This window comes from Squalius cephalus, assembly GCF_949319135.1.
Source record: "Squalius cephalus genome assembly, chromosome: 13".
In the NCBI taxonomy this organism is placed as follows: domain Eukaryota; kingdom Metazoa; phylum Chordata; class Actinopteri; order Cypriniformes; family Leuciscidae; genus Squalius; species Squalius cephalus.
The window spans coordinates 30929419-30948224 of NC_137134.1; the positions used below are offsets into that span (position 1 = coordinate 30929419).

Below are 18806 nucleotides of genomic sequence, written 5' to 3' on the forward strand. Positions count from 1 at the left end.
TAGTTATTTAGGAAAAACTGCATTTTTTGGGTTTGGGGGGACCCAGCGCGGGGGGGGGGGGGGGGGGGGTGGCCCCCGGGGACCAAACGAAAATTTTCCGTAAAAGTCTAGTGGGGCTACATGCCCACCAAATTTCATGTTCCCCGGTGTTTCGCTGTCCCTGGTATCGTTGACGGAAAATTCAGTAAAATGACGGAAAAAAAAAGAAAAAAAAAACTTTGACAATCCCTAGCTATGCTAGCGGCGGTCATAATAATGCAGTTTTGCACACGCGATGGTACGGAAGCGTATTGCATTCACTTGAGGAAAAAAATCTACTCTGTTTTTCTGAATTAATTATCTCAGAATTATGAGATCATTTTTCATAAAAAAATATTTTGTTCTGTTTTTCTGAATTAACGACTTAATTATCTCAGAATTCTGAGAAGGTAATGTGTCTTTTATTATTAGAATTCTGAGAAAATTAAATCATTAATTCAGAAAAACAGAGCAAAAACTTTTTTTCCATGAAAAATTACCTCGTAATTCTGAGATAATTAACTCGTTGATTCGGAAAACAGAGTGGATTTTTTTTCCCTCAAGTGAATGCAATACGCTTCCGTATGATGGTAATGCGCGGCCAGTTTCTGTGAACAGTAAACCCCGCCTCCTTCAACATGATTGGCTAAACATGTTGACATTGACGAGCCCTTTTAAACCGCTACACTTGCTTAATAGATTGTGTATGCCTTGTTCAGCGAATTTACTATAATTCATTTTTATAGATTCACGTAGCAACAGACCGACTCACAATGTACAATAGAGAAGAATAGTCCATGATGCTTTCAAATGATCCTGTAAACGCCCCTGAGTGCTATATGATGCTGTTTTATGAACACCAGATGGCGCCTTTTATCTGGTAGGCTATATTGTGACAGTCGTTAATGTGTTTTCTTATTCCGTACTGGGGATGGCGCTGTTGAGCGTATATCCGGAAGGAACCAGGTGGGAAGTTATTTAAGGAAGTGTGATTGCGTCTCTCCGTCTCTCTAGCCGTTTCTCAATATGTGTTCTTGTGTTCTTGTGGACTTGTGAAACGTCATCAGTCGCTGCCTTAGTACTGTTCCAATTCAAAGTTCACATCTAGCCAAGTCCAGTTCGAATCCCCGGATGTGTTCTTGATCCGCCCCTTTTACCGAGGATGCATCGAGAGGTAGTCTCGCGTAGCCAGACCTTCAGACTGACGGCTGAAGGTCTGGAATTCATAGCAGCTTTCTTTGGCCAAGGCCCGCCCATAAGGCCGTTTGACCGACATGTCAAACAACCAATTACAGTTCGTTTTGTTCAGTGTCACGTTTCGGGGCGTGGCAATGTCCCCACAACAACAGACCGGCGTGCAACAAGTCAGTCAGCATAGAAAATCAAAGAACATCTCTTAAAGAGTCTATGCCGTGAACCTTGCATACTTTTGAGAATCCTACGTTTAGCTGATCTTGATAAATGCTCATTGTCACTCATGTAAACACAACAGTTTTTCTTCCGCAATCACACGTCTGCGCTTTGTTTCCCGGCTGACCGAAAATAAACGCGACACTCGCGCCCCCCGGAAATCCGATAAAATTCAACCAATCAGATGACGACTTCGACATTCCTGAAGTGTTTCCAGTTAAGTGTAGCCTCCAGTGTTTCCAGCCTCATTATACTTCTGCGTCGGACCTACGCCGGAGCCTATATACGCTGTATGCAACGTGTTGGTTTTAATTTATACTTCTGTGTCGTTGTCCGCGTTGACGCGAACCTAGGGAGCGTGTGAAACCCCGAGGGAGGGGTTCTGGCAGACCAATCACAGCGCTTGTGTCCGCGTAGAATTGACGCGTTGTTACATTTTTGGAGAGGTGCACGTCAGGGTACGCCGTAGGGTACGCGCTACACACAGCCTACGACGTAGCTACGGCGGCAGTTCGACGCAGAAGCATAAAACAGGCTTTAAGGCCTCATTATACTTCTGCGTCGGACCTACGCCGGAGCCTATACGCCGTAGGCAACGTGTTGGTTTTAATTTATACTTCTGTCGTTGTCCGCGTTGACGCGCACCTAGGGAGCATGTGAAACCCCGAGGGAGGGGTTCTGGCAGACCAATCACCGCGCTTGTGTCCGCGTAGAATTGACGCGTTGTTACATTTTTGGAGAGGTGCACGTCAGGGTACGCCGTAGGGCACGCGCGCTACACACAGCCTACGACGTAGCTATGGCGGCAGTTCGACGCAGAAGTATAAAACAGGCTTTAGGCTGAGACTAATCGAGAGGTGACTTGTGCGAACTTGAGACAGCCAGGTATCCCAGAATGCATCTCACACCAACCAGCAAGCGTCAATAGCAGAGGAGAAACCCCGCGTAATTTAAAAATACTGCTGTAATTGTGTCACGAAATGTACTTTTAAGAGTTTTTCAGGCGAGAATGTAGTTGTTTAAAGATCAAATCTTTGGTTTATTTATAAAGATAGCGCCTATTTGAAAATTTGATCTGACGTTTTCGGAGTTGTGAGAACCAGGCAGTCGGACGCTCGGCGCTCGTGCCCCGCCGAGAACAGCCTCTGACGTTTTCGGAGTTGTGAGAACCAGGCAGTCGGACGCTCGGCGCTCGTACCCCGCCGAGAACAGCCTTTCCTCGGTTAGTGCTGCTGACTTGCCGCTGGCTCGGATGTCTATAGTCTAGTGGTTTAACATGAGATATAAATCGTCTTGTGTATAACGGGCGATTTATTTATTTTATTTGTATCATTAATCTATAATTTGTTCCCTGGCAAAACGTTTTAGCTGAGGGCAAAGTGAAGTTTCATAGCTTTATTTAACGTTAGTCTATTTAACTTAACGTTGTAGCCTATAGAGACTTATGTTTGACTGAATCATTGGCTTTTATTATTGTATAGCTTACTTATACTTTTAGAATGGCTATTATTAATCATTAAAACTGACATTTAACAAAAAAAGGTTGTCATTTTATTTTATATATTTAAAACATAAAATATTTTATTATAGCCTACATGTTGCCTACATTCTCTCCATTGTATGTTCGTATATAATGAAATTAAATTACATAACCCTGTCTCTTTTTGCTAAATGTTAGTTTTAATTATCAATATTATAATATTTTTTTATTCATCATATTTTTAAAATGAAAACAAAAAGAGTCAGGGTTGTGCTTTATATTTCGTGTTGTTATAAATATGCAGTGAAGATAATCAATTGCGTTGCCTGAACCACATTTGTGTGGCCACTGGCCATTATATTTAAGATTTTTTTAAATGAAAATGAAAAGAGGCAGAGTGGTGGTTTATAATATATTTTGTTTTATTCGTAGCCTAGATATAGCCTACATAAAGAGATAACCGGAGTAGCCAGAGCGAGCTGAGTGACGCTATCAAGTACGCCACTGTTCCATTATCAGAATTATCGGACTTGCGTCCTCCCGTCCTCGGGAGTTCGTTCTCCTGAGTCGAACTTGTCAAGTCCGAACTACCAAGGACTCAAGTCCGAACTTTGCGTACTTGGTAGTGATGGCAAAATGAGGCTTCCTGAACCACTGAGACCTCGCAGTCCATTGCTTCAGCCAAAGGTTCATTACTCGAAGCTTCATTCAGCATTGCTCACTAGTGACACCTAGCTACTGTGCAAAGAAATAGCAGACAAATTCATTCATTCTGAACCAGTGTTCAGAGCCACGCCCCCCCCCCCCCCCCCCCCTCCCTAATTTTATAAAAAAAATATTTTTTTTTTAATAAATTTTTTTATATTTTATAAAATACTTTTAGAAATAAAAATATTTATTTGTAATGTAAATATACAAATAAATATTTTTATTTTTATTTAAATGTATATTTTATAAAAATATTTTTATAAATACAAATATTTATTTATTTATTTTGTAGGCTACTCACAGTTGATGTCTGTAACCTTTCATTTGCAATAATAAAAAGACATGATCAGACATTTGTCCATTACTGTGTATAATATAAAATATGTATCTTTCTCTGTCTGAATTTACTTGTGCAGAGTCACACACAGTTTATTAATTATTCATACATTTTTTGGATAGTGACAGTATGAACAACAACAGTGACACTGTGTTGAGTGCAGTGCTTATGTTAGAGGGAGTGTAATAAAGTAAATTTATTGATTTAGCAGATTATAGATAACAGATTAAAGTAAACTGCAACAGCATGTCCGGAAGGAAGGATTACAATAGATTTTTTATTGAGAAACAGAATTATTTCAAGTGTGTTGGGGTTTAGACGATTCCTCTTCTTGGACAAAATCTCTCTAGCCTTGGAAAAGATCATTTCACAAGGAACAGGGGATGCAGGGGAACGTAAAAATGGCAGTGGTACAAATGAGGACACTGATGCTTCTGTTGAGCCCAGACAGGGGAGGATTCCCTCTTTCTTGCTGGCTCCATACCAGGAAAAAGAAGAGTCACAAAAAGCAAACACATCCAAAAAGGCAATCCAAATCAAAAAGCAGTCCAGTCCAGATCCAAAAATCCAGAGCAATCCAAATAATCTTATCTAATTAATATAACAAGACTATAATATAGCTAGGCCTACTATAATAATATACTATAACTATTCTAACCTGATAATGTAATAATATACAGCCCTCACATATGACACAACAGTTATCATCTAACTCTCTGACACTACTACAACTTCTTCTACTACTCCTGACAACTTAAGTCGGTGTTTAAAATCTGCTGCAGTCGTCGTCGATGAAAACAGTAAGAGAATAGGCTTGTTTGAGATGCGCCTTGCCTCGCCTGAAATGTAGGCTAGGCGAGTAGGCGGCTGCAGTGAGAGGAGGGGTGAAAAAAGCGCAGGCAAGCCGGACAGTTCTCTCTTCTCGCAGTGGATCTGACACCTGTGAGATCAAAGACGGATATCACGGGATTCACGCTCGTGCACAGTGTTGCTAATAAACTGGATGGAACTTAAGTTCTGTTGCTTTTATATGAAAATAAATATAATGAACAAGATACCCAAAGTAGCCTACTTATTTAATTCCATTCCAAATACATGTTTATCAGTCTTTTTTCTTTAATACAGACATGTGTTTTTTTTTTCTTTCTTTTTTTAAATAAAATTTACAATGAATAACCCATAGAGATCGCACTGAGATAGTTTGGGAATATTACCACATAACGTATACACATAAAACATGATATCAGAGTTTTAAAATCAAACATTTTAAAAGAGAACAATACATTACGGTTGTTTAAACCAATGAACATTAAGCTGTGTCGTCAGCAAGTCGTTTCCCATCATGCTTTTGATCAGCGCAGTCGGTGGAGAGCAACTGCGCGCGACTGCAGAATCCGACAGGTGCGCCTTGCGCTCGCGAGAGATTTTTGACATACGTCAGCATGACATCAGAGCAAGGCGGACCGCACTCGGACACATTTCTAACCGGCATGCATCTCGCGTTGATCACCGGTGATCGATTCTGCGCAGATTTTGCTCATCTCAAACATGCCTAACGTGTCAGCTAGTCGTGTGTCCCCAGCATTAGTCTGCTATCAGTAGCTCAAACCTCCGTTACTAAGTCTAAAATTACGTTTTGGAATTAGCAACGGAGGCATATGGGATTAGATAAGAAATTAGTACATACAAGAGCGTTTTAATGACAAAAACTTTACAAACGTCTTGAAATACATAATCTGAACAATGTTTCGAGGTGTGGTAACTGTAGTATAAGCGGAATAATTGACTTCAGGCCGTTGAATTATTAGAAAAATAATGCACACCGAGGTGTAACGGCCACTCCGCTTCACGTCGTGACCGCATTACCACCTCGAGTGTGCATTATTTTTCTAATAATTCAACGGCCTGTCGTCAATTATTCCTTACTTAATTAACTCTTCTACTTACCGAGTGGAAAATTGCAATGGACCTTTGGATCGCCCCATACAGTGACGTCAGCGTCATTACTTTAGAGGATTTAAAGCAGTGTAGTAGGCCTACCATACCTATGACAAGAAAACGCTTAAACTGCTTGCACGCGCCATGGCGCGTTGTTAAACTCACCTTTGAATGCCGTTTTACCTGCAGTTGAGCTTTGTTAAACTCACCACTGAATGCGATTGCCATATGAACACGCTAAACCCTTGCACAGAGGGCACTTTGATATCAGATTGCGAGGGTTTTAAAACATCAAAAACCAGTTGGAAGGTCAGATAAAGATAATCTGGGGGCCGCCATTTGGCTAGCTCTGGCATAGATCATTTATTGTAGCCTGTTCCTTTTTATTTTTTTATTTATTGTAGTCTCCACCCACCATGTACAGCAGACAACGGGTTGCGGTGTGCTTACCCAAGACGTCAAATTTCAACGCTGCAGGCTCCGGTTCAGAGTTCCATAAGCAAAGAGTAGCCTATAGAAAAAGTATATAATATAAGTTATTTAATAGAAGTCTATCGGAATACCCTGCACGTTGAAAAATGACGCCAAATATATTCCCAGTGCGTTGAAATGTGACACCAAGGGATCCTGGCCATTGTGGCCAAGCGTCCATATGTTACGAGTTAGTGGTTAGGGAGTGAGAATGTGCCTCCTACTCTCGCCTACATTTCAGGAGAGGCGAGGCACATCTCAAAACAAGCCTAGTATTTTTTCTTTAACAACATATCTCTTTCAACGGCAGATCTGACTGCAACTGCATAGAATTATTGGGGAAGTGGTGAAGATGACGGTTCACTTTATGTTGCTCGTATTGCTCTGGCGTATAATCGTACATGGTAAGACATTTAAGGTTTATAATAGCCTATACTCTCGTTGTTGTCCACAAAAAAAAAAAAAAAAAAGAAGAAGAACGACGTCATAGCGGCCTAATCAGTTTTGTGACGCGTGATTGAATTAAAAAAAAATATATATATATATATATATATATATATATATATATATATATGGAAAAGGTCTCTAATTCTCAGGTGGTCGTATGATTTGGTATAAAACCGTAATCTTAAATATGGCATCATTCTGTGTCGTGATAGATTAATATTGTACATGCAAATGTACCTTGAATACAATGTTAGATGCTGTGCATAAAGGCTTCTGCTAAATGCAAAAAAATGTAAACGTAGGGTGAACATAGGCTAGCCTATCTATATATGTCCTCTTTTTGAACCTAAACGATTTCTAGATCGCTTAAAATGTCAGGGATTTTGCTTTTTCTTTCTACAGTCTCCATTATTTTTTTTGCTTTAGGTCCCGCCTTCTCGTACGCCACAAACATTGGTCAAACTGCATCTCAGTCAGCCTCAGCCCCACAACATAAGCCAAGAGACAGATGCTTGCATGTGTCAACAGTGTCACATGGCTCCTGAGCAGCGTAAAAAAAAAAAAAAAAGAAGAAGAAAAAAAAAGGCACATTCACAGATGATTTAGGAGAAAGTTATGGCCTCAATATCTTGTCAAAAGTATTGTGGTGGTCACGGATGAAAAAATAAGCGTGAATAAAAAATAAAAAATGATATTGCACAAAAGTTAAACTTATGTTCATGTTTTTGTAAAAATGATGTTTTCCTTGGTATTATTATTATTATTATTATTGTAATGTGCACACTGGTAATTAGTGTTCATATTAGGGTCATTCTACAGATACGTCCACTTTTCTGTCCCTAGCCTTTACAGAAATATTACACTTAAAAAACACTTTAGGGTTACAATTTCTTTACATTTTATAATAAAACAATGTTATCTGAACAATTACATCTTCTTGAGCCATAATGTGTCAATATTTGATTTTTATTAATTATATAGAATTCCAAGCGTGAATTTTTGATTTACGCTTATATTTTTGATCCATGTCCACGATGCTTTTGATGGGATATTGATGTGTTTTCGTCTTCGTCTTCGACCTAGAAGCCTTTCCCCACCTAAGAAAAGTATAAAAAAGAACTTAGATATTTTTTTTTACTGAAAAATTGGGATTTTTATGGCAACTGTTTTTATTTTATTTTTATTTATTTTTTTAAACCTATGCCAATGAAAAGAAACAGTGGGTGACACTGCATAAGCTTATGACCACTTCACATAATATGTATGATGTTAATGAGAAAATAAGGGGGATCATATTGCAACTATAATGTTAAGATTCATATTTTCACACTGGTAGGATTTGAGGGTGTAAGTGCACGCTCAATCGCCCCAAAGCAGGCATCTGACCAACGCGGAAGGTCTCTGCGTGTTACGGTCCTTTTCTCGAGGCAAAGTATTTTTTGATTAAATGCAAAACATTTTAATATGTATTCTCTTGTGATTTAATCTGACTCATTAAATGAAAATGTTTTAATGATATCTGTGCATCAGCAATGATTGACTATTGACTCTTTAGTGAAAATAATGTCAAAGTCAGTTAGAATAATCAAATATAACAATTTATTATGTCAGATAAATGTATCATGCCAAATTCATAAATCGATACAAAACATCAAACACTCTGGAATAAAGAGAAAAGATGCAAACCCAACTTTTTAAGAAATACAGCCTCACGGGCTAATCTCCATTACAGAAAAAGACCCTAATTTCCTGCGTCATTCCATTATAGAGACAGAAAACTCTTTTACATGGATGTTGACATGTTAGTATAGTGAGATTCATTATTGAGACAATTGTTAGGCAGATGATCTGCTATATAGTTCTTCAATGTGAGTTTGAAATGAGCGCTTTGATTTTAGGCAGCCACAAGTTGTCTCATTTAACCCTTGTATGGTGTTCGGGTCTGTTGGACCCGTTTTCATTTTTTTAAGTCAAGTCAAGTTTATTTTTTTATCAAAAGAAAAATTATACAATTAATTATTTTTTTCAAACTGAGACTCATTGGCCTTGGCTCATTTTCTGTGAGGAACATATATCAGAACACATTTTCAATGAAAACACACTGTACACCCCCCTACACGTTTATATTACACACAGGATGTTCGGGTCCACTGGACCCACACTCAAAAAAATAATCTGTTGAACGAACTTAATTAAATTAAGGAAAGGTTTTCCACGAAATTGAATTACATTTTTCCAACAAAATCGAATTAGTTTGAAATAATTTGTTGTAATCTTGTTGTATGAATTTAAATTAATTTAGTCATTCCTGCTAGATAAAGTTTTGTCAGGTTAACTACATTTAGTTTTTGTTCTGCCTTACATAACCAACATTATAATTTTAGTTAATTTGACTCTATGGTCACTTCTAATGATAGACACTACTAGTGTTCAATTGAATTATTACTTGTGCAGGTCTGCGAGCGAGGTTTACACAGTGTATACTGAGTGCCCACAGCCTGAACACGAGGTTTAATGCACATATAGTGTAATACTGAGCCCACAGCCTAAACACAGTCGCCACTCTTCTGCATAATGGTAACCACAAAATTCAAAAACATTACAGAAAGTCCTCTAAGTTTATAACATAACTGAACATTAAACACTAACATTAACTTACAACATCTTTCCATTTACTGAAAAACACATAAAATAACACTTTTTCCCTAAATTGACCCTCTTAATGCAGTCCCTTGCAAAGCATGCTGGGAACTACATATCCACTGCCCAGTTAGATGTCAACAACAATGATTCATGTAGTTTTCACACAAATTAATTAGGTTGATTGAACACAATTAAATTAAGTTGTGACAATATTAAACAATTGTGTTACTTTTGCTTATTGTAATCAATTATTTTAACAAGAGGCCCAAATTCTTTTTTTGAGTGACATCCGGTTAAGACAAACGAAAAATATTCATGTTGACTCAATTAAAAAAAATTTGGTAAACCAAATTTTTTAAAAATTACATTGATTACATTTAATGAAATTAAGCTGGAATCATTTCTATGAAGGGTTGTGTTGTATATGCTCATTTTATTTAATGAAATTGAACAAAGAGCTAAAATCATTTTTTTGAGTGCAGGGCTAATAAAAGTGTGGAAATTGTAGGTCCTGTGTACCTTTACTCTGTCCTCCTCCTGTCAGGGCCTGCTAATATTATGTTTGTATGTTCTTGTATATGGTTTATCAGGACACAAATGTGTATAATGACATGGGTATTACAACGTAAACATGGTTTAGGACGACATCTGTGTCCTCATACTAAAACATACTAAATGGTGTTTTTTGAAATTCAAAAAATGCCAAAGTTTTCTGTGATTGGTAGGTTTAGTGGTAGGGTTAGTGTAGGGGGACAGATTATACAGTTTGTACATTAGAAAAACCATTATGCCTATGGAGAGTGGCTGTACACCACATATCCAAATGAGTGTGTGTGTGTGTGTGTGTGTGTGTGTGTGTGTGTGTGTGTGTGTGTGTGTGTGTGTGTGTGTGTGTGTGTGTGTGGGTGTGTTTTCTGTGTGTGTGTTGTGGGTGTGTGTGTTGTGGGTGTGTGTATGTGTGTGCATGAGTGTGTGTGTTCGTGCGTGTGAGAGAGAGATTGTGTGTAAAAGAGTGCAAGAGTGAGTTTTGTGTTTCTACTCCTTGCCAGTCCCACACGAGGTTGCAATTCTTAAATGTGATCTAACAAAGGTAAAGAGAAAATATTAACCATATATGCTGTTTATATTGTAATTAGGATGAAGTAAATATCTGTTGAGTATTTTAACATAACATTTTTGATTGTGTTAAATTAAAAGCCCCAAAATGCAGCGGGTCCACCAGACCCACGAACACTGGCTGAGTAACAAAAATATGAACACCACACAAGGGTTAATAAGTCTGTTAAACTGATTCTCATTTAAATTAAACTCATTATTTGTTATACCTGTAACATTACAGAATTCATTAATTGACATAATTCAATGTTCAATTAACATAGGTCAATGTAGACTAAAAACCTTAATACAGTATCCTTATAATTTCCTGAATCCTCAGCTTCTGGGGATGTCCCCACCAATCTCAAAATCAAACCTACGCCTCTGCAGTTGATCATAACAGTCTCTTATCCCGACTAGAATATTTTGTGGGCATCCAGGGAACTGTCCTCAGTTGGTTTAGATCCTATGTAACAAACAGAAGTTTTTTTTCTTTAAAACTTGGTAATTTTTCTTCCTCACCAGCCCAACTCTCCTGTGGAGTGTCGCAGGGGTCTATTCTCGCACCCATTCTTTTTTCCCTGTATTTACTTCCTCTGGGCTCCATTTTCAGAAAGCATGGTGTATCATTTCACTTCTATGCAGATGATACACAAATGTATTTGCCTCTGAAACGCAACAAAGATACTGCTCTGAAATCTCTTTTTGCATGCCTAGAAGAAATAAGAAGTTTTCTCAAAATTTCTTATTTCTGAATGAATCCAAAATCGAGATTATAGTCTTTGGCCCCCATGACAATTTTAATAGCAGTAACATTGATCTGGATTACCTTTCTCCATCTTCATCTTGCATTAAGAACTTTTGTGTTCTATGGGATCGAAACCTCAAATTTGAAAAACAAATAAATGCTGTGATTAGTTTTAGATTTTTTCCAACTACGTCTTCTCTATAAGATCAAATCCTCTCTTTCTGAGAAAACCTTAGAGATTGCTGTCCATGCGCACATTACATCACAGTTGGATGTGTAGCGAGAATCACTTCTGGGGAATAATTAACTCAAATGATTAAGAAGATTTTAATCATAATCTTAAAAGATTAAAGAAAAGAAAAGAAAAGAAAAGAAAAGAAAAGAAAAGAAAAGAAAAGAAAAGAAAAGAAAAGAAAGAATGGCGAAAACTTTGAAAGTTGTGAAACCGGGAACCGCTCACATGATAAAGTGCTCTTCCATGACAAAGTTATCAACTCAAACTTTCTGGATCGGTCTCTTATGGATAGTCATAGTTTACGCCTTCTTTGCGTACGTGGACCAATCACCTTTAGAGATTTCAAAGCGGGAAGATGTTCTTTGTCCTGTCGTCTGCATAATTTATGACGGTGTCAGAATTCATCATTTCTACTCCAGAAAGATGGTACATATAATAATCATCTCATTGCATTCTCTATTATCGAGATTTAACTCCGTTAGCTCTAAAGATTTAAAATATCAAACACGTCATAGGAAAGATTACAGGAATACAAACATACATAAGATATATTATAAGCATTTTAAGTTCACCTAACACACGATAAAATTATAGATACCCCAATATGATGGGCATACAAAATGCAACACAGAAATATATCATATACATTTGGTAATGTCCTTATATGATGCGTTTCAAGAAACGTGTGTGTGTGTGTCTGGAGGAATTCCGTATCACTCATGGGAATCTTTCTAAAGCTCTCCACGGGGAGGAACGAATGTTGGTTTTAGCGGTACGATTGTCTCTGGAGAGGAATGCAGAGTCGTACACAGTGTCACCCAATCTAATCCCAGACTTGGTGTCTTCAGGCCAGGGACGGACTGGGGCTAAAAAACAGCCCTGGACTTTCTCCCAAATAGGCCCATCATCCGGCCATTCGCCCCTGTGCGACAGACACTAGCCAGGATGTCCTGATACTATATGCCACAATACTGTAGCCTATCAGACAAGGTATTCACAGCAAGTAACATCTCAAAACCAATGATGATTATTGGGGTTGTGTTTATTAATGAAGCCTCAGCCTTCAAATAAAAACAAAAAATGTACAATGCCATAAAATACAAATAATGAAATATCACTGGCTACAGAAACCCCAAATTACACAAACTTGTAATTATAAAACATATAGTTACTATACCAGGGGTCTCCAACCTTTTTGTGTGCGAGGGCTACCTCAAGGGATAAAATAATCTAGAAGGAATTTTTATTTGTTATACTCCAATATTTATTATACATAACATGGTGAAGCTTTTTTACTTTTCACCATCATATGGGAAATAATAAAATATCTTGATATTCTGGTTCAGACTTACAAGCGTTTAAAAAAAATCAATTCCTGAAAAATGATGAAAATATTTATTGATTTTTTTGTTGATTTTCTATGAACCTATTGTATGTGTTATCAAAAACAGTAGCCCAAACATTTAGTATAAATATAAATGAAAAAATAAAAATAAAAAAAATAAACTGCCATAACTTCTAAACAAAATATTACTGCATTACATTTAATACATTTATACATGACTATATTAATATAACAGCATTTTAAATATGAATACAGGCATATTTCTGCCAAAAAAAGTTTGTTTGACTAAAGTTAATTCATAAGTTTTGGTGTGAAATGTCTTCTAGCTGGTTTGTTCTCGGAACAATGTTTCGCCTGTTTTTTTTTGTTTTTTTTTGTTGTTGTTTTTTTTTGCGTCAATATGTTGAGAATATCAGCGCTGTTTCATCTGGCTTTTTACAAGCTTAAATCACAGTCATTTGTGGGTTTATAATAGAGATAGAGAATTCTGCGCTGAATTTAAATGCTTCTCAGTGGATCGCGCAGCTCTGTGTAATAATGTTCGCGTGATCGAGATCAGCTTTGTCCGCGATCGCTGTTTTATGGGCCGAGCTGATAATGCTCTGCGCTGCTCAGATCAAACAAGTTTTATTCCGCTTTTTGAGTGTTTGCCATTTGATGTTTCTCATACGCAACGCAAATGACAGCGTAATCAAAGAGAGTTGGGTAATTTTGTAGAGGCAAAAGTTCAAATTGAAACGTTTAGTTGAAAAGGTCGCAAAATTATTTATTCGAAGTCTGGAACCCCGACGGCAAGTTAAGGGGCTATTTATAGAATGTGTTTAGCGGGCAACTCACAGGCACCACGTTGGAGACCACTGCTATTCAAATATAATGTAAGCAAATTTAAAAGTGCAGCCTTATAAAACTAACTTTCTGTCAGTGGCTATAGGCCGACTCTTCTTCCTCAGTTGTTGTTTTTTACACGTAGCATACAAGTAATCATATTAGTGCCCCTGCTGTTGGCTGTTCATATTGCTTTATTAGACTTTTTTTTTTTTTTTTTTTTTTGTGCCGACGGCCCTCGGTTGGACGGCCGTTCTGGACTTTTCCAGAACGCACAGATTGTCAGTCCGTCCCTGCTTCAGGCTGATAATTTACTTGGTAAAATTCCTGATTTACATGCATGAGTTGGGAGGCTAAAAACTTTGGGTTTCCGGAGGAATGTGCTCAGAAACACAGAGTCAGAATTTGTTAATTGAGACCAAATGAAAGAATGATTCATAGCCCAGATGCTGCAGATTATTGCAACTCCCTCTACTATGCCATGCCCAAACACTCTATTGCTCGTCTTCTAATAGTTCAGAATGCTGCTGCAAAGTTCCTCAAAAGTAAACGTAAATTTGATCATGTTTCACCTTTCTTAAAATCACTGCACTGGCTACCAGTGCATTTTAGAATCGAGATTAAAATGATTCTCTTTGTTTTTAAATCCGTAAATAATCTTGCACCGAGCTCTGGGCTTCTCTGTCAACACAATCCCACACGAAACTTGAGGTCTGGTGATCAGAGACTTTTGTCTGTCCCCAGATGACAGTTAAAGAATAGAGGAGACAGAGCCTTTGCGGTTGCTGGCACTATAGACGGGTTTCTGTGCAACGTCATCACATAGATGCGCGCGCATCTAAGAGGCAGAAAGCAGATCTTTCGGCTATATGTAGCAGAAGCAGAGATGTCACGGAGCTGTTGTGCTGTAAATTGCACTTAATTATTTGGATCCAGTGCTCGAATTGAGTCAAGTTTTATGGGGGGTCCCCAAGTTTTTTGGGGGCGAGGAGTTGGTTAGTCTCACAATATACACTTTATACAAAATATACAATATATTTGATCATAATATGCATAAATATATACTATTTATTAAAAAACGCTTGATAAAGAATTTTATATATATTCTTCTTTCAAATTACTTACTAAAGTAATATGGATTTAGAGGGTGACAAAGCGCAGACCCAAAAGGGCAACTATGGCAAATATACCAGGGCACTACATATAAGGCACTTGAAGACCCGTAAAAGCAATTTTTTATTTTGCAGGATTTTTTGATGAATAGAAAGTTCTAAAGAACAGCATTTATTTGAAACAGAATCTTTTGTTACATTATAAATGTCTTTACTGTCACTTTTGATCAATTTAATGCAACCGTACTGAATAAAAGTAGCCTATTAATTTCTTTCCCAACATAAAAAAAAAAAAAAAAAAAATTCTTACTAACCGCAAGCTTTTTTCTGAGAGTGTAGTGTATAATGCTACAGACGTTTCTATTTCATTTAAACTTTCTATTCATAAAAAAAAAAAAACACTGTCCACAACTGTTTTCAACATTGATAATAATCATAAATGTTTGTTGAGCATCATATTAGAATGATTTCTGAAGGATCATGTGATGAAGACTGGAGTAACAATGGTGAAAATTCAGCTTTGATCACAGAAATAAATTATATTTTATTGTATTATTTTAAATAGTAATACTATTTAATAATATTACTGTTTTCACTGTATTTTGGATCAAATCAATGCAGGCTTGGTGAAGAGAAGAGACTCTTGAACTTCTGAATAGTAGTGTACATCCAACAGAATAATTCTAGCTTTAGATATTAAACATAAATTGTGACAAAACAGGCTGTCAGCCTGTGTGTTGGTGGGGATTTTTCAAAGATTTCAGCACATACGATTTTTACATAGTTACGTCCAGTAGGTGGCGGGCGGCAAAGGACTGTGAGTGAGTAAGTCAGTCAGTCATTCAACCATTTCAGTGAAAAAGGCTGCTTTATTCAGGAACAAACAATGCTATGGCAATCAATGTCAATCATTGCTATATTTCAAGAGTGAATCCCGCATAAGTGCGTATGTAATTCCCAAAACTTTGCAGTGTTTACGTGGCCATTGGTCCTAGCAGCATGAAAAACAAGTTTTATACAAATTCTGAATGGATATTAGAAAGCATAGAAAGCGCACAACGAGCACTCCCTTTATAATTACTAAAAAGCTGTTATCCATCTTCATCGAGATTATTATTAATAATGAAAAAAATAGTAACTTAAGCCTAAATGTTTCCAATTTATGTAACGTTAAGGAATACAAAAGCCTCGACATGGAGTGGATAGATATAAATTAGAAAGATATATAGAGAGAGACAATTACCCCTCAAAAAAGTCAGTAAGAAGCTCTTGTGTCACCACTACACTAATCATGATGCTCGCGTAAACGTGCGTTGGACTCTTCCGACAGACATATCCGATGAGCGTGTGAGTACAATGGCCAATCAGAGGTGTTTACGATTTCCCTCAACAGCGCTCAGTGTCATATTTTTTTAATTTCAGCACGTACGTGGTACAGAAGTTTGTACCTCTGGCAACACTCCGTTGCACTAATATTTAAGTGGTAATTATAGCCTAAATTTTGTTTTGTTTTCAATCAAAGCACGTGTGATTGTGATTGACTGGAGTCAAAAAATCTTCATTTGTGTTCATAAGATGAACGCAAGTCTTACGGGTTTGGAATGACATGAGGTAGAGTAAATATAAGGACAATTTTCATTTTTTGGGTGAACTTTAAGATTCAAGGGTATGTAAACTTTTGAACTGTTTCTTTTGTGTATATTAAGTTATTTTGTCTTGTGTGCCAACATTTGTTTTGTGAAATCGCTTTTTCAAGACAGTACCAAATAGAAAATTACATGCCATTTTTATGATCCCTCTTTGATAAAATTAATATTGTGAATTATGTCAACTTATGAGCAGGACTGTATATGAATCAGGATGTGGTTTGTATGATATTCATGAAGTTGTTCAAGATCGTCCATTAAACTTGTCTGATGAGTGAATGTGTGAATCGATGTTCTTCTGCTGTTGGTTTGCATGTTACATTATGCATCTAGACAAATTTATATACTTACTATCTTTATGCTCTGTACAGAAATATTTCACAGCACTTTCCAAATGTAATTTGTTCAGCTCATAATGAACTGTTCATTTCTTCTTCAGGTGTGTCTGGTGCTGCTGATACAAATAAAGTGTTTGTGATGGAGGGAGATTCAGTCACTCTAAACTCTGGTGTTCAAACAAACCAACAAGACAGAATTAGATGGCATTGGAATCATATTCGCATTGCTGAAATCAATAGAGATCAGAGTAAGATCTGTACAGATGTTCAGTGTAATGAAGGCACTGAGAGATTCAGAGACAGACTGAAGCTGGATCATCAGACTGGATCTCTGACCATCACAAACACCACAAACACAGACTCTGGAGTTTATCAGCTACACATCGGCAGTGACAGTGAAAAGATCTTCATTGTTTCTGTCACTGGTGAGTCACTATGTTTAAAAGTCTTGTTCTTTTCAAATCATATCATTAAAGGGGTCATACTTTTTATGGTGGAGGGGGGTATTTTTTTATTTTTTTTATTAATAATTTATATTAAAGTCTGAATGGAACCCATTTAGGATACCCATGAGCATTGATACATAGAGGCAGGAAGAAGTACTTTAACCCAGCCTTTATTAATTTTTAAGAGACTGGGTTTGGGTTTGGGACTGTGGGACGAGTCTGAGGCAAGAACAGGAGACAATGGTAAGGAGAATGCAGAAGACAAAAGGAAAGTAAATCCCCAGAAACAGTCCCACAGACCCAGCCCCAAACCCCATCTCTGCAATAATAATTAATAAAGGCTGGTTTAAAGTACTTCTTCCTGCCTCTATGTATTAATGCTCACGGGTAGCCTAAATGGGTTTCATTCAGACCTTATTAAGTATTTTACTGTTATATGTCAACAAGATTCAACAAGACATGTTCACCTGGCTAGACCCAATGTTTAGATCTGTTGTGGTATTTATGCAAATTAGCACATACGTAATTAGATTATGCACCGTTTGCCCATGTTAACAAACAATAAAAATAAAAAAAACTTGTAATAATTTTTTTGTTTGTCTTGATGTAAGTAATCAACTCTGTAATTTTCATGTTGATAATCTAAAGGTAAAAAATTTTACCCTATTCACGTGAGAAAAAAGATAAATAGGCGTATGAATAGGCTATATTTGGGTCTTTTTCGAAACTTTCCCCTAATGGGATTCTTCGGGACTTTTTTTTCCTTACTCAGGACATATTGAGGATACAAAATCAGTTGAGTTTCCTTCTGTTGCAATTTGTTCAACCTTTTTTCCTAAAATGACTGGACTAAAAGCCTTTAATTATTTTACACGGCCCCAGCCTAAGGATGTAGACCAATAAATGTAATTTAGGAAAAAATAGGGTTGTCCGTGTTTCTAAATTTTATTTGGGTGCATACAATGGCCTGGATGGGTGTAGGATTTCCCGGCCTGAAATTGTGTCCCAGTCTGGCCCTGCCTGACAGCACGTTTCCACAACGTGGTTGGAATGCTGCTCATGCGGTGGAGAGTCGAAGCCATTAAAGTCCGTGTTACTATCAAAATAACAAAAATATGTACATATAGTGACTTGAAATCTTTCTTAGTATTTTGTTCATGGCTGTGTATTGTGCTGAGTGACCGTAACTTCCGTTTGAGAAGCATAACTTACCTAACGTTACGTGGAGAAATCCGATTGACAATAGATCTCGAAGCGTAAGTGATTAACCATCACCAATGCCAGTTTATCATTGAAATTATTTTGTTGTGCATGATGTGATTTGAACATTAAGTGATGGGTGGTCATTTTGGTTTGATTAAAGAGGGGAGAGGTGTGCTCTGTAGGCCTTCTGTGTGTTTTCGGGCCTAGTGTAAAGCAACAGAGTGAGTGTTATTAACTAATCTATTCAAAAAAAAAAAAAAAAAAAAAAGATTACTCATAACCAGTAGATTGTTACAGTTGTTCTGGTGTCATGTGTTCCAAATGTAAAGAAATAGTGTTGTAATGTGTCTATTACTGTCTA

The 18806-nt window shown here is 37.2% G+C and overlaps 1 protein-coding gene and 1 long non-coding RNA gene across 2 annotated transcripts in view; one reads left to right on the forward strand and one right to left on the reverse strand.

Moving 5' to 3' along the window:
• Positions 1–2225: 2225 nt before the first annotated feature.
• Positions 2226–18806, reverse strand: part of LOC307169983 — a 553579-nt gene continuing 536998 nt past the window's right edge. The window contains exon 3 of the long non-coding RNA XR_013823257.1: positions 2226–2268. This is a non-coding gene — a long non-coding RNA (uncharacterized lncRNA). The remainder of the gene's footprint in view (positions 2269–18806) is intronic.
• The window catches only part of LOC307169923 (uncharacterized protein), a 31693-nt gene continuing 19488 nt past the window's right edge, over positions 6602–18806 (forward strand). The window contains exons 1-2 of the mRNA XM_079890794.1: positions 6602–6766; positions 16898–17221. Of these exons, the coding sequence (XP_079746920.1) occupies positions 6715–6766; positions 16898–17221 (376 nt within the window). The 5' untranslated portion in view covers positions 6602–6714. The remainder of the gene's footprint in view (positions 6767–16897; positions 17222–18806) is intronic.